This window comes from Microcebus murinus, chromosome 5 (assembly GCF_040939455.1).
Source record: "Microcebus murinus isolate Inina chromosome 5, M.murinus_Inina_mat1.0, whole genome shotgun sequence".
In the NCBI taxonomy this organism is placed as follows: domain Eukaryota; kingdom Metazoa; phylum Chordata; class Mammalia; order Primates; family Cheirogaleidae; genus Microcebus; species Microcebus murinus.
In genome coordinates this window covers 97,951,107-97,963,535 of record NC_134108.1, presented here as the reverse complement: position 1 = coordinate 97,963,535, position 12,429 = coordinate 97,951,107, and the positions used below count along the sequence as shown (strand labels likewise).

The 12,429-nt window shown below is 41.2% G+C and overlaps 1 protein-coding gene across 2 annotated transcripts in view; it reads right to left on the bottom strand.

The window, feature by feature from the left end:
- TNFRSF21 (TNF receptor superfamily member 21) overlaps nt 1-12,429 on the bottom strand; it is a 77,315-nt gene that overhangs the window by 12,307 nt on the left and 52,579 nt on the right. The window contains exons 4-5 of one of the 2 annotated variants that reach the window (XM_012744825.3): nt 10,012-10,277; nt 5,738-5,913 (exon numbers count right to left, since the gene is read on the bottom strand). In XM_012744825.3, coding sequence (XP_012600279.2) covers nt 5,767-5,913; nt 10,012-10,277 — 413 coding nt within the window. In that variant the 3' untranslated portion in view covers nt 5,738-5,766. Of the gene's footprint in view, nt 1-5,737; nt 5,914-10,011; nt 10,278-12,429 lie in introns of those variants that run through there. The other variant, XM_020286990.2, reaches the window with a different exon arrangement.

Below are 12,429 nucleotides of genomic sequence, written 5' to 3'. Positions count from 1 at the left end.
CACCATTTTTCTCTTAATTTATTTCTAAAATCTCCTTAGTGTTTAAGGAAATTAACCCTACGTTTCAAACAATTTCACCCAGTTATTGTTTTGTCTATTCATTTGGTGTTTTCCGGCTTGTACATTTACTATTAAGTACTTGAATTGTAGGCCAGGTGTGGTGGCTTATGCCTGTAATCCTAGCACTCTAGGAGCCCGAGGCAGGCGGATTGCTCAAGGTCAGGAGTTTGAAACCAGCCTGAGCAAGAGTGAGACCCCGTCTCTACTATAAATAGAAAGAAATTAATTGGCCAACTAATATATAGAGAAAAAATGAGCCGGGCATGGTGACGCATGCCTGTAGTCCCAGCTACTTGGAAAGCTGAGGCAGGAGGATTGACTGAGCCCAGGAGTTTGATGTTGCTGTGAACTAAGCTGACGCCATGGCACTCACTCTAGCCTGGGCAACAAAGAGAGACTCTGTCTCAAAAAAAAAAAAAGTACTTGAATTGTTCTTATATGGCTTCTGTGATTTATATCCTTCTCAGAAGAACCTCACCTACAGTTGCAACTACAAAAACAAAAAACTTCCCCCATATGTTTTGCTAGTATTTTTGGGGTGATAGTCATTTTAATCGTTGGTCATTAACTGCCCCCTGACCCAGTCCAAATGCAGAAAAATCAAAGTTTCTTCTGTGACAATTCTTTTTTGGAAAAATCAGGAGTGACATTTATCTCTCCCAAGGAAATGGTGAGGATTAAGCAATGAAAATGTTGAAATTAACTTGTGTATAATAAAACCTACTGCAGACCATGACATAATTCCTTATCAGCAAATGTACTCACTAATGACACTTGGGTTATAACAGATCAAGGGACAGTCTCACAAACACAGAGTGGAGAAGGTAGGCCAAAACTGGAAGCTATTAAGTTTTATTCAGCCAGACTGTTGTTTGAGCTTAAAAAGAAAAAATTGAAAATGTGCTCTCCGGCACTGGTAATTGATGGAGAAAATAAGCTTCTTTTCACAGTACTGATTCTGATGTGCTCCCAATGTACTTTTTGAGAACACCGGTAAGGGTATGGATTAAAGGGGTGGGAAATGTCATCAATTAATAGGCTCAGTCTTTTCTGAAGGTTGAGACACTGTGTCTCAGGAAAAAAATAAAAGCATACTTCAATCGCTCTATACAGCAGTTTCACAGAATATATTCTAAAGTTTGGGTCACATATTAATCCCTCCTATAAAACTGTCAGCATCTTGAGGGATGAGTCTCTGTTTTAGTGCTTTGTTTTGTTTCATTGAGTATCTCAATGCCTGGTACGGAGTTCAATACATAATACGTGCTCTGTTAATGTTTACTAAATAAACTGCCTATGTTAAACCATCTCACCCTTAAAGGCAATACTAATAAATAAAAGAGAGAGAGAGAGTATGTGTTGGGGAAAGAGAGAGTCTCATCAATATCAAGACTTTAAAAGTCTGTTTTCCAGACTTTTCCGTATACACCAAGTTCCACTACCCTATTTCATTAACTCTATGATGTGTATTTTTTCACATTTCTGAAATAGGAATATAATCGGACAACTTTAACTGGCAGTATTTTTATTTTTTCTCAGTAATGCATAAACTAATGGTACATCTTACAATTGGCATGGGATGCAATGAAATATCGTAATATATCTTAATTACAATACCTACCTGCACCTCTCAGGCCAAGAAGCTTGCTAAATAAGCACAGAGGCAATGCACCAGAGAGTATTTGGGACACAACAAGAGACTCAGCAAATGCTGCTTCGCTTTCTCTTTGATATGCGTGTAATGAAGGCAGAGTACATTTGCTCTCCGAGTCAAAATAGGACAACAATGTAAAATTCAAAGTCCAACACAGAAAACAGTTGTTAAGGTTTACTGAGCCCCCTACTCTAGGTCAAGGGCAGGACTAGGAATTGACATTCATTATCTCTAGTTCTCATCAGATCTTTACAAGGCAGATAGCTAAAGGAAACTGAGGCTTGGAGACATTGCAGGACTTCCCCAAGTTTACCCAGTGAGTAAGTGGCAAGAGCAAGATTCAAACCCCATTCAGAGGGACACAGTCCAATTCTTGAATATATCAGTCCTTTTTATTAGTTTTTGGAGATTCACAGTTCCATCTCCAGCACTTGACATGAAGTGGGACATTGGAACCTTATTCCTGTACCTTTAATATTGCAGAATAGTGAAAGGTTTCTAAAAACAAACAAACAAAAAAACCTTTGCTACTTTGCTACGGAACAAAACAAAGCAAGGACCTAAGTAAAACAGACATTCTTTGCAGAGTCAAAGGTTTGAGAAGCTCTTAATGTGAAAAAGCAGGTGGAGGCTCCCTAGGCAGAAACCAAATGGAAGAGTCTCTCAGGGCAAAAGACCAAAATACAGTCTCAAAAAAACATATACAGTCTGATTTTTTTTTTAATGATGTTCAAATGGACAAATACATATCCGCTTTAGCTTTCTACGTATTTTTTGGTGGGTTGAGTGCTCCTTCCGATGCCATCTTACAGTTCCTCATACACACTTCTATTGTAAAATTTCTTATCCCACTGAATTGTAATTATTTGTACATCTGTTTCCATCCCAGTGAGTGAGCTGTTGAAAGGCACTGACACTTTTCTTCTTTACCTAGTCCAGGCACACAGCTGGTACTCAACAAAAGGTTGTTGACTAACTGAATGAAACCCTGGAACATAATAGTAAGTAGAAGAGCCAGAAATGTCATTTGAAAAGTCTATTTATAGATATTGCCTCTTTGTGCACAATGACAACCTTAAACACAAGCATCAGTAAGTGTGCCTGGGCTTATGTGTGTCAGCAATCCCTTTATAATGTCCTGTTCTCCTCACCACCCCAGAAGTTCCCCAGAGCCCGTGGTCACACCCTGCGAATCAAGTAACTTGACCTCAAATGAGCCTCTACGCTGCAGTAACCAAGCAGAGGGCAGGGGCTACATACATGCAAGTTTAGCTAATTTCATAGGTCTTTGGACAAAAATCCCTGTCTTCTACAAGAGGACCAACCAGAAAATTATAGATAAAGGAATAATTTGAATAGTCCAAAAGCCAACAACAGTTACATGCATGGCGGGTATTTGCTTCTACATGCCCTCACTCCATGACATTTCTGAAAATAGCTGGTCTCAGTCAGACCCCCAGATAAGGACAGCTGTGTCCCGCAGCTGGTAAGCAAAAAATCAGTAACCGTGGTCCTCTCTGCGGCAGAAGCCAGGGCGCTGTTCTCGCCAAGACAGAAGGCCCAGTGCTCCTCTAGCTGTTGGGATTCTCCGAGTTGATTGTACAGAGCAAGGCCACCCAGTATCCAACACAGAGTCTACTATAGGAGAGACAGAGAGAGAGAGAGAGAGAGAGAGAGAGAGAGAGAGAGAGAGAGAACGGGCACAAGCACCCCCATCCTAAGACTCAGGTCCCCTATGTGGTTTTGGGAAGGATTAAGACGCCCTGACAAAGAGTCATTCTACTACATAGAAGTCAACAACAACAAAAACAACGACCCTGGGTCCATGTGTTATTTAATTACGGCGTAGTTCTAATCTACCCAACCTTATGGAAAGAGGATAAGAAGTAGCATATGGACTCAACCTGCCTGATCAACATCAGCCCTTTAAATGTGTGATCCTCTGATCAAAGCAGACAGCTAAAGTCATACTTCATATTATTTTAAATGGTTGTAGATGTTTTTAATATTATCATTTTTTTAAGTATCTATAAAATTTCTTTTTCATCCCTTTTTCCTCATGAACCAATGAAGGGATGCCAGAACTCAAACCACAATTACTTCTGAACCTAGCCACTAAGCAGTACTTTAATATCTCACTTCTGTACATCCTACAGTTTAAGAAATCATCACCTCAGTTAATTCTGATAACTACTCAGAGTGTGAAGGGCAGGTCCTTGAATTCCCATTTTAAGTGGAAAATTCTCAGAGTTAGAGAAAAGTGTCGGCTCAGGGTTTCCCATGGAAAAGAAATTGAGTCCCCTCCCTACCTTATCCATGGGGAAGGTAGAGATTATATTGACTAACCCTACCTGCATGTACAAAGGCCCTCAAATAAGAAAGGAGAGGAAATAAACCACAGCAAACCAAACCAAAAGGAAACCAGTTGCTCAATTTTCTTTCCCTTTTCCCGATAGCCGTTGAGGAAGCAAACCATTATCTTCCTGCATAACCATCACCTTTGTTTTCTCACTTAAAAAAAAAAAAAAATCCCAGCTGGCCTAGGAACATTTTGCTCAAGCGGTGAGGAATAAATATTTCCAGTTCTAGGGCTCTGAACCCAGATGGCAACCTTCTTGCTCCACCACCTACTTTAAGCAGTCTTGGAATTGGGAGAAGCCCCCTACCCAACATTGAGTGACCCTCAGTGTTCAGGATTTAACGGGTCCATTCTGCACATGAGTGGGAGCTAGTTGGGAACATTCTTAAGTCTCTCTGTCACTAGACCCTGGAAATAATGGCAACTATTAATAGTAATCATTTATGAGTGCTTTTACTGGAGGGCAAACTCACCTTACTCCCAGAGCCCACAGGGCAGGCACTCAACTCATGTTGTTCCCATTTTCTCATGGAAGAAACTGAGGCAGAGAGCCCCAATAATTTCCTCAGGGTCCCCAAAGTGATTATACTGCCACGGCAGAATTTTTAACCTGGCACAGAGCTCCATACTGACATACTGATGGGAGGCTTACCGGCTGGCTGGCTGGGCTAGCACACTCCTCCTCACTGCTTGGATTTACTCCCTTAGATTATATAAGTATGTGTTAGTTTCTTCCATTCATCTGTCAGCTTCCTTGATGGCACTGACTTTGTCTTATTCATCTTTGCATTGCCCAAAGTGCCTGGTATAATATTGCACCCTGAATTTGTTATGTAATATAGATTTAAAAATAAAATCACATCATCTCCTTTGCTGTTTAGCAGGGGAAACTTAAAACCAGGCATTAAACGACCGAAAGAAAATAACTGGCGAGGAAAAATTTTCTTTCCAGCTATTCTTCAAAAACTAAGGTGAAATAAGGCTATTTATTTAGCGAGTATGTTCCAGACAAAGGAAAACAGAGTTTATTGCTGAAAACCTACACTGAGAAGTGTAATTTAGGCAAAAGAAAAAAATGATCATAGGTAGAAGTTGAAGCTGCAGGCAGGTATGAAGAACGGAAAAGATCAGTGTGCAGGTAAATCTATTTGGATCCTGCGTAAAACCATAACAACTATATGCCTTTGGGGAGGGGGATTAGATGTATAACATTGAAATTCATAACAAAATCAAAACTTAAGAGGATATATAGGATTAAAGTCTTCTAAGGTTGTTGTATTATGTGAAAAATTGTAAAAAAAAATGACACATTTATAACATGTCTCTCATAATTCAAGTATACATGTTATATAATCTCTAAGGTATCCATTGAAAGTAAAGTAAAAAAAATGTGTAACTAACAAGCTAATAAAGGAGAGAAAATGGAATAATAAAAAATACCTGATTACTCCAAAAGAAGGCAAGAAAGGAGAAAGAGAGAGAGAGAAAAAAGAGAGAGAGAACAGATAGGACAAATAAAAAACAAGAACATGACAGATTTAAATTCAAAGATATGAGTAGTTACATTAAAAACATAAACACACTGAAATTCTCTAATTAAATGACAAACACTGTCAGACTAGGTTTAAGAAAAAAATCTTAAATATATGCTCCTTAAAAGAGACAACTTTAAATAACGACATAGGAAAAAGAATCAAAGTGAAAGGATGGAAAAAGAGGTAACATACAATTTGGCATGCTGTATTAGGATTTGGTTTTGTTTTTTAATAGCTTTGGCAAAATCCCGGTAACTTCCAACTATCCTCCCACTGCTTTGCTGCTTCTTCCAAATGCTCATGCCCTGGAAGGGAAGAACAGATAGGATTCTGAAAGGCTGGTCTCAGCTTAGATGTTGAACTTGAAAGAAAAGAGTGCTGGAAAATACACCTCATACCGCAGATAAAGAGTCAGACCCTGGATGTCTTTAATTTAAATATGGCTAATGAGCCACCATGGTTAATAATGGACCAGCTGTCCTTGACAGAGGTAACAAAAAGCCACATCGGGGCTAATCCTTTGAGTGGAACATAACATAGGTGCTCTCAGGCTATGAATAGGGAAAAACATTAGCCATTTTAAAAAAAAAAAAAAAACAGTCATTTTTACACATTAAGAATCCATTAACTCTCCAGGCAAAATTCCAAATCCCAGCAGTACCATAATACACAGAATGTTGGTCAAGTCTATCATAAACTGGGAAAAATAAGTCTCATTTATTCCCCCTGCCCTCTGATCCTCTTGTTTGACTCGACAGATCTCAGAGATAAACTATGGAAAGGCAGTGACATGAAGTGTGATTACAGGATAAGCATTCCTCATCCAAAGATCCAAAATGCAAAACTTTTTGGGCACCAACATGATGCCACAAGTGGAAAACCCTACATTTAAGTACTTATCACAAACTCTGTTTCATGTAAAACATTATTTAAAATATTGCATAAAGTTACCTTCAAGCTATGTGTACAAGGTATTTCTGAAACATAAATGAATTTCATGTTTAGACTTGGGTCCCATCCTTAATGAGGTCCTATTATGTATATGCAAATATTCCAAAATCCAAAAAGAAATCCAAAATCTGATACACTTCTGGTCCCAAGCATTTCACATATGTGATACTCAATCTGTAGTAAGAACAAGCAGTCAGAAATGCATGCTCACTGGGTATTAGTTAGAGTCAGAACTGGATTCAGAAAGTGACTAGACAAAGATGTGCATTATTAAAACATGGAACAAGGAGCTTAATGCCATCCCAGCTTCCATCACGATGCTCTGACACCATTGTTTCTCAAAAAATAAATAACAAAAACGCAGATATTATTAGAATCTTTTTGTATTATAGACGAGATAAGAGGAAGGGAAGAATGAAAGTGTACAAGAGTTTGGCACTTGGGAAGAAGATACTCAGTTTTCTTATTCATCGTCCTAATGGTTTTTTTTTTTTTTTTTTGAGACAGAGTCTCACTTTGTTGCCCGGGCTAGAGTGAGTGCCGTGGCGTCAGCCTAGCTCACAGCAACCTCAAACTCCTGGGCTCGAGTGATCCTTCTGCCTCAGTCTCCCGAGTAGCTGGGACTACAGGCATGCGCCACTATGCCCGGCTAATTTTTTTTTTTATATATATATCAGTTGGCCAATTAATTTCTTTCTGTTTATAGTAGAGACGAGGTCTCGCTCTTGCTCAGGCTGGTTTTGAACTCCTGACCTTGAGCAATCCGCCCGCCTCGGCCTCCCAAGAGCTAGGATTACAGGCGTGAGCCACCGCGCCCGGCCTGTCCTAATGGTTTTGATATGACTCACTCTCCTTTATAGTCACTCTCCTGTTATTTTCCCATGGGCCCACCATGGATTTGAGTTAATCAAATCCTAGCATTGCATCAATCATATGTTACCTTTGTTATAGGCATCATCAAGATCAGGTGACTTATTCTCAAATATCTAAACCCTTCTCCAAGTCTGTGGTTCATCTTACCAGTTCTTAAAAGCCAACACTCCAAGAAAGCACAGAAATGCTTTGCTTCTGAATCTCCCTTTATCCAAACTGCAGCCATTTTATTTAATTAAAGGGTAAACATCTCCCTTGCCATTCACAAAATCCAGCTACTTAAAGCCCAGTTTTAGTCGTGAATAATCTTTTTTGAAATTATTTCTCAGAAAGTCACAAGAGACTGGTGTGTGCCTTTGAATGTTTACCGCTTGGTCTATTTTCTGCAATTCTACGTTTCAAAGAAGTTAGAAAATATGCCAAGAGCTTAAAGACCACCTTCAAAGTCAATTAGCACCCATAAATTTTTATCCAAACCGTTACATGGATCAGAGAGCCACCTGAAGAATGCTTGCTTCAATAGTGAATAAGTATTGCACTGTCAGTATAAAACATAAAAGCATTCGGACTTTTTAAGTATATAAAGTATACTTAAGTATAAGTATCAAGTATATAAAATTGAGTTCCTTGATATATAAAATTGGGTACAGAATGATATAGTAAATTGAGTTCATATGATAAAAAAACAAAAACAAAACTCTCCCGAGCTTTTTCAGGTAATGAGTTTGGACCACTAGAATAATAACACAGACAAAATGGCCCTTTAAATCTTGAGTGGGTTTTATCAAGTCTTAGCGGCACTTTCTTTACTTTGGGAATACTTTCTAAAACCTTAATTGAGGTCTGTGGGAAATACCCAAATCTATATACTTAATTCACGGTCTTTTAGGGAAATCCATTATGATTAAAGACAGGCTAAGTACAATGAGCTACCTCATGATCTGAACTTCCATTTGTAGAGCACCTCCAATGAGTCGGGCATTTTATATGCTTTATTTCCAGTCTTAATTCATCTGATAAAACTAGGCTTACAAATGCAAATAACAGAGGCAGAGAAGGTTGAAGTAACTTAGCCTTGGTCACCCAGCCAGTAAGTGTCAGAGCCGGGATTCAAATCTAGTGCTGCTTGGCTCCAAAGCCAGGGCTCATTCACTACACACAAACCACACTCCTCAGTCTCCCTGTTCCCACCTGATGTACAGGATTGAACGACCCAAAGAAGAGGATCAGTCCTGCCACCAACTGCTGCCACCACCACCTGCATGCATGCTCAGGAGGTAAGATGGAGCCTTTCTTTTTTTTTTTTTTTTTTTTTGAGACAGAGTCTCGCTTTGTTGCCCAGGCTAGAGTGAGTGCCATGGTGTCAGCCTAGCTCACAGCAACCTCAAACTCCCGGGCTCAAACAATCCTGCTGCCTCAGCCTCCCAAGTAGCTGGGACTACAGGCATGCGCCACCATGCCTGGCTCATTTTTTCTATATGTATTTGTTGGCTAATTAATTTCTTTCTATTTATAGTAGAGACGGGGGTCTCGCTCTTGCTCAGGCTGGTTTCGAACTCCTGACCTCGAGCAATCCGCCCGCCTCGGCCTCCCAGACAGCTAGGATTACAGGCGTGAGCCACCGCGCCCGGCCAACATGGAGCCTTCCTAAGCCACCTCACAAAAAACATCCTCTGGAGGAGGGAAGGGTATAGAAAAAAAAAATCTTTTTTCTTGGTTCAAAATGTTGTTCAAAATCTTGTTTAAAACAAAATCTTGTTCCAAATGTATTACACATGCCAAGGAAGATACAATGAAAAAGAAAAAAAAATGGAGTACACAAAATGAGATTGTAAATTAGGTAACAAACAAATAGATATGGCTGCACAGCCTGATAACAATTAATAGAATTTACCCCAAAGACAATCATTCTCAACTTTGCACATTGAAATCACTTGGGAGAGCTTTTACAAGTACTGATTCATAGTCCTTCCCCTGGAGATTCTGATTTGGCTGGTCTGCAGTAGGGGGTGGAGGAGGAGGGCCCCAAGAATCAGAATTTTTAAAATGTTCCCTAGAATCAAAGGTCCCCAACCTTTTTGGCACCAGGGGCTGGTTTCATGGAAGACAATTTTTCCAGGGGTGGGGGTAGGCAAGCTCAGTCGGTGATGCGAGCGATGGGGAGCAGCTTGGGGGGGCGACAGATGAAGCCTCAAAGCTTTGCCCTCGCCCACTGCTCACCTCCTGCTGTGCCACCTGCCACCGCTTCCTAAGTTTCATGGAAGAGAATTTTTCCATGGACCAGGGTGGGGGATAGAGGGGCAGAGCTCAGGCAGGCGGCGTGGCAGCCCAGCTCCTAACAGTCCACAGACCAGTACCAGTCCACAGCCTGGGGTTTGGGGACCACAGCTCTGGATCCGTAGATGATCCTAATGGACAACCACTGAGAACCACTGTCCGAGAAGGCAGGGTGTGTTTGTGCGTGTGCCTAGATGCTTAATATCAGCTTTTTTTCCTTGTTTCCATATACCTGGTGAAATCTGAAGCACAGGGACAACAGGTAGGTGGTAAAGACACGAGAGCAGGGCTGCATTAATTACCTGGGTGGTATCTTCCATCAGCCCTCGAATCTTCTCCACGACATCATTTCTGCGGTGCTGCCGCAGGGCGCTCACCAGCTGAGCCAGGCTGGCCTCGGGGCCCCGGATGGTCCAGTGCTGCAGGGCCGCGTAGGCCCTCTCATGGTCCGCCGAGTACCCGCTGGAGAAAGCGGCCACCTCCCTCTCGCTGGCATTGCACAGAAACTGATAGATGTCCTTCCACTGGCTTCCCACTTGCGCTGCTACAAGCTTCAAGATGTCAATACCTACACCAGAGACAAAGGAAAAACAAAGGCAGGCTTGTAAAAGAGAAGGTCTCTATAGAAGGCCATTCTGCTTCACTTCTGTTTTGGTTTTGAAACAAGGTCTCGCTACGTTGCCCAGGCACATGGGGCAACTCAGCTCGGGGGCTCAGAGTTCCTCCCACGCCAGCCTCCTGAGTAGCGGGGCCGCTCTGCTTTAATGAACGAACTGGAAGAAATTTTCTCATGGCTATATGTCAAAGGAATGCCTTTCATAAGCACTTGGCACACTCAGCCCATCCTAGGGACTAGTTGGGTGCCCTCATGCAAATTTCACTTCCTGAATGCGGAACAAGAACAAGCAATCATGGGATTATTAATAGAATGCACCACCCCCAAAAGGTGTTCTGAAAGGCAAACCCAAACAAGGTATTCACAGTGATTCCTTTGTTCCTACAGTGACCTCCCCTTAGCCATGGGTGATAAGTTCCAAGACCCCATTGGATGCCTGAAACGGCAGACTGGTCCCGAACCCTATGTATACTGTGCATGAATTTCTTTTTCCTTCTTCACAATTTCATGGATAAAAGATTCATTCTTATCATAGATCTCAGCAACCTCAACATTTGATTTTTTTTTTAATTCTTTTTTTTTTTTTTTTGAGACAGAGTCTTGCTTTGTTGCCCAGGCTAGAGTGAGTGCCGTGGTGTCAGCCCTAGCTCACAGCAACCTCAAACTCCTGGGCTCAAGCGATCCTTCTGCCTCAGCCTCCCAAGTAGCTGGGACTACAGGCATGCGCCACCATGCCCGGCTAATTTTTTCTATATATATTAGTTGGCCAATCAATTTCTTTGTATTTATAGTAGAGACGGGGTCTCGCTCTTGCTCAGGCTGGTTTTGAACTCCTGACCTTGAGCAATCCGCCCACCTCGGCCTCCTAGAAGTGCTAGGATTATAGGCGTGAGCCACCACGCCTGCCCGACTGATTTTTTTTAAGTCCAGACCTTTCACCCTTTCACCTAAAGGAAGCACTTTACGGCTTCTCTTTGGCAATATTCAAATTGCCAGCATCACTGCTCTTGTGCTTTGGGGCCATTATTAAGGAAAATAAAGGTTACTCGAATGCAAGCACTGTGATACCTAGGCCGTCCATCTGACAGTCCAGACGGCTACTGAGTGACCAGTGGGCGTGAGCGTCTACAGCGTGGATCCATTGCACAAAGGGAGGATTCACATCCCAGACGGGACAGAGTGGGACGGCTCAAGATTTTATTACAACACTCAAAAAGGTGTGCAATTTAAGACTTACGAACTACTTGTTTCTGGAATTTTTCATCTAATATTTTTGGACCACAGTTCACCGAGGGTAACTAAAATGGTGAAGAGTGAAACTGAAGGTGGGGAAACTACTGTTCTAAACACAACCAAATAAGTTGGAGGCCCCCAGACTAAAAAAAAAAAAAAAAAAAAGTGGTGACTTTATATAATTTAGAAAAAGGGAAGCTACAAATTAAAATGTAACCAGCACTGTCTAGGTACAGGGTGTCCTGATTCTGGGAATGATGTCCTTTATGTCAACTGACACACCCTGCTTTTGGGCCCAATAGAGGTATTCCTTAAGAACACATATCTTCTTGTGCCCTACTTTATGCTCAGCAAGTAATTTTATGATCCATTATTCAGTCTTCTAAACTGACTTGCATGGTTACAATGAAGACAACAGTCAAAATGACAGTGTAATAACAGTAGCTATTGTCTTCCTGGTATTATATTAAGGTGCTAGTTCTTTGAACATCTTTATAAGGCATTAACATTCCAATTACACAGGTAAGAGAGGGGAGGAAAAAAAAAAAAAACACTTAGAAAACTTAGGCTGCTGGCCTGATGTCAAAAAGGAAGGTGGGTTGGGTATTGAACCCAACTCACCAGTTGGCTATTCCAAATTCTGTGTGTGTAACCACTATTACATGTTACTGGATGCTACCTTCCAAGAGGAAGGAAAAACCTTGAGCAAACAACCATGGCTGCTTATTCTCTCAGATATCTGCCCCCAATAATATAACAGATTGTCATTGTGCCTCATCAGTCACTTGTAATCTCAGTGAGTGTGTATCTGTGATCCCCAAATCTGATGATTTGGGTGAAATCCCAAAATCAAATGTTAGGATCCAAAACC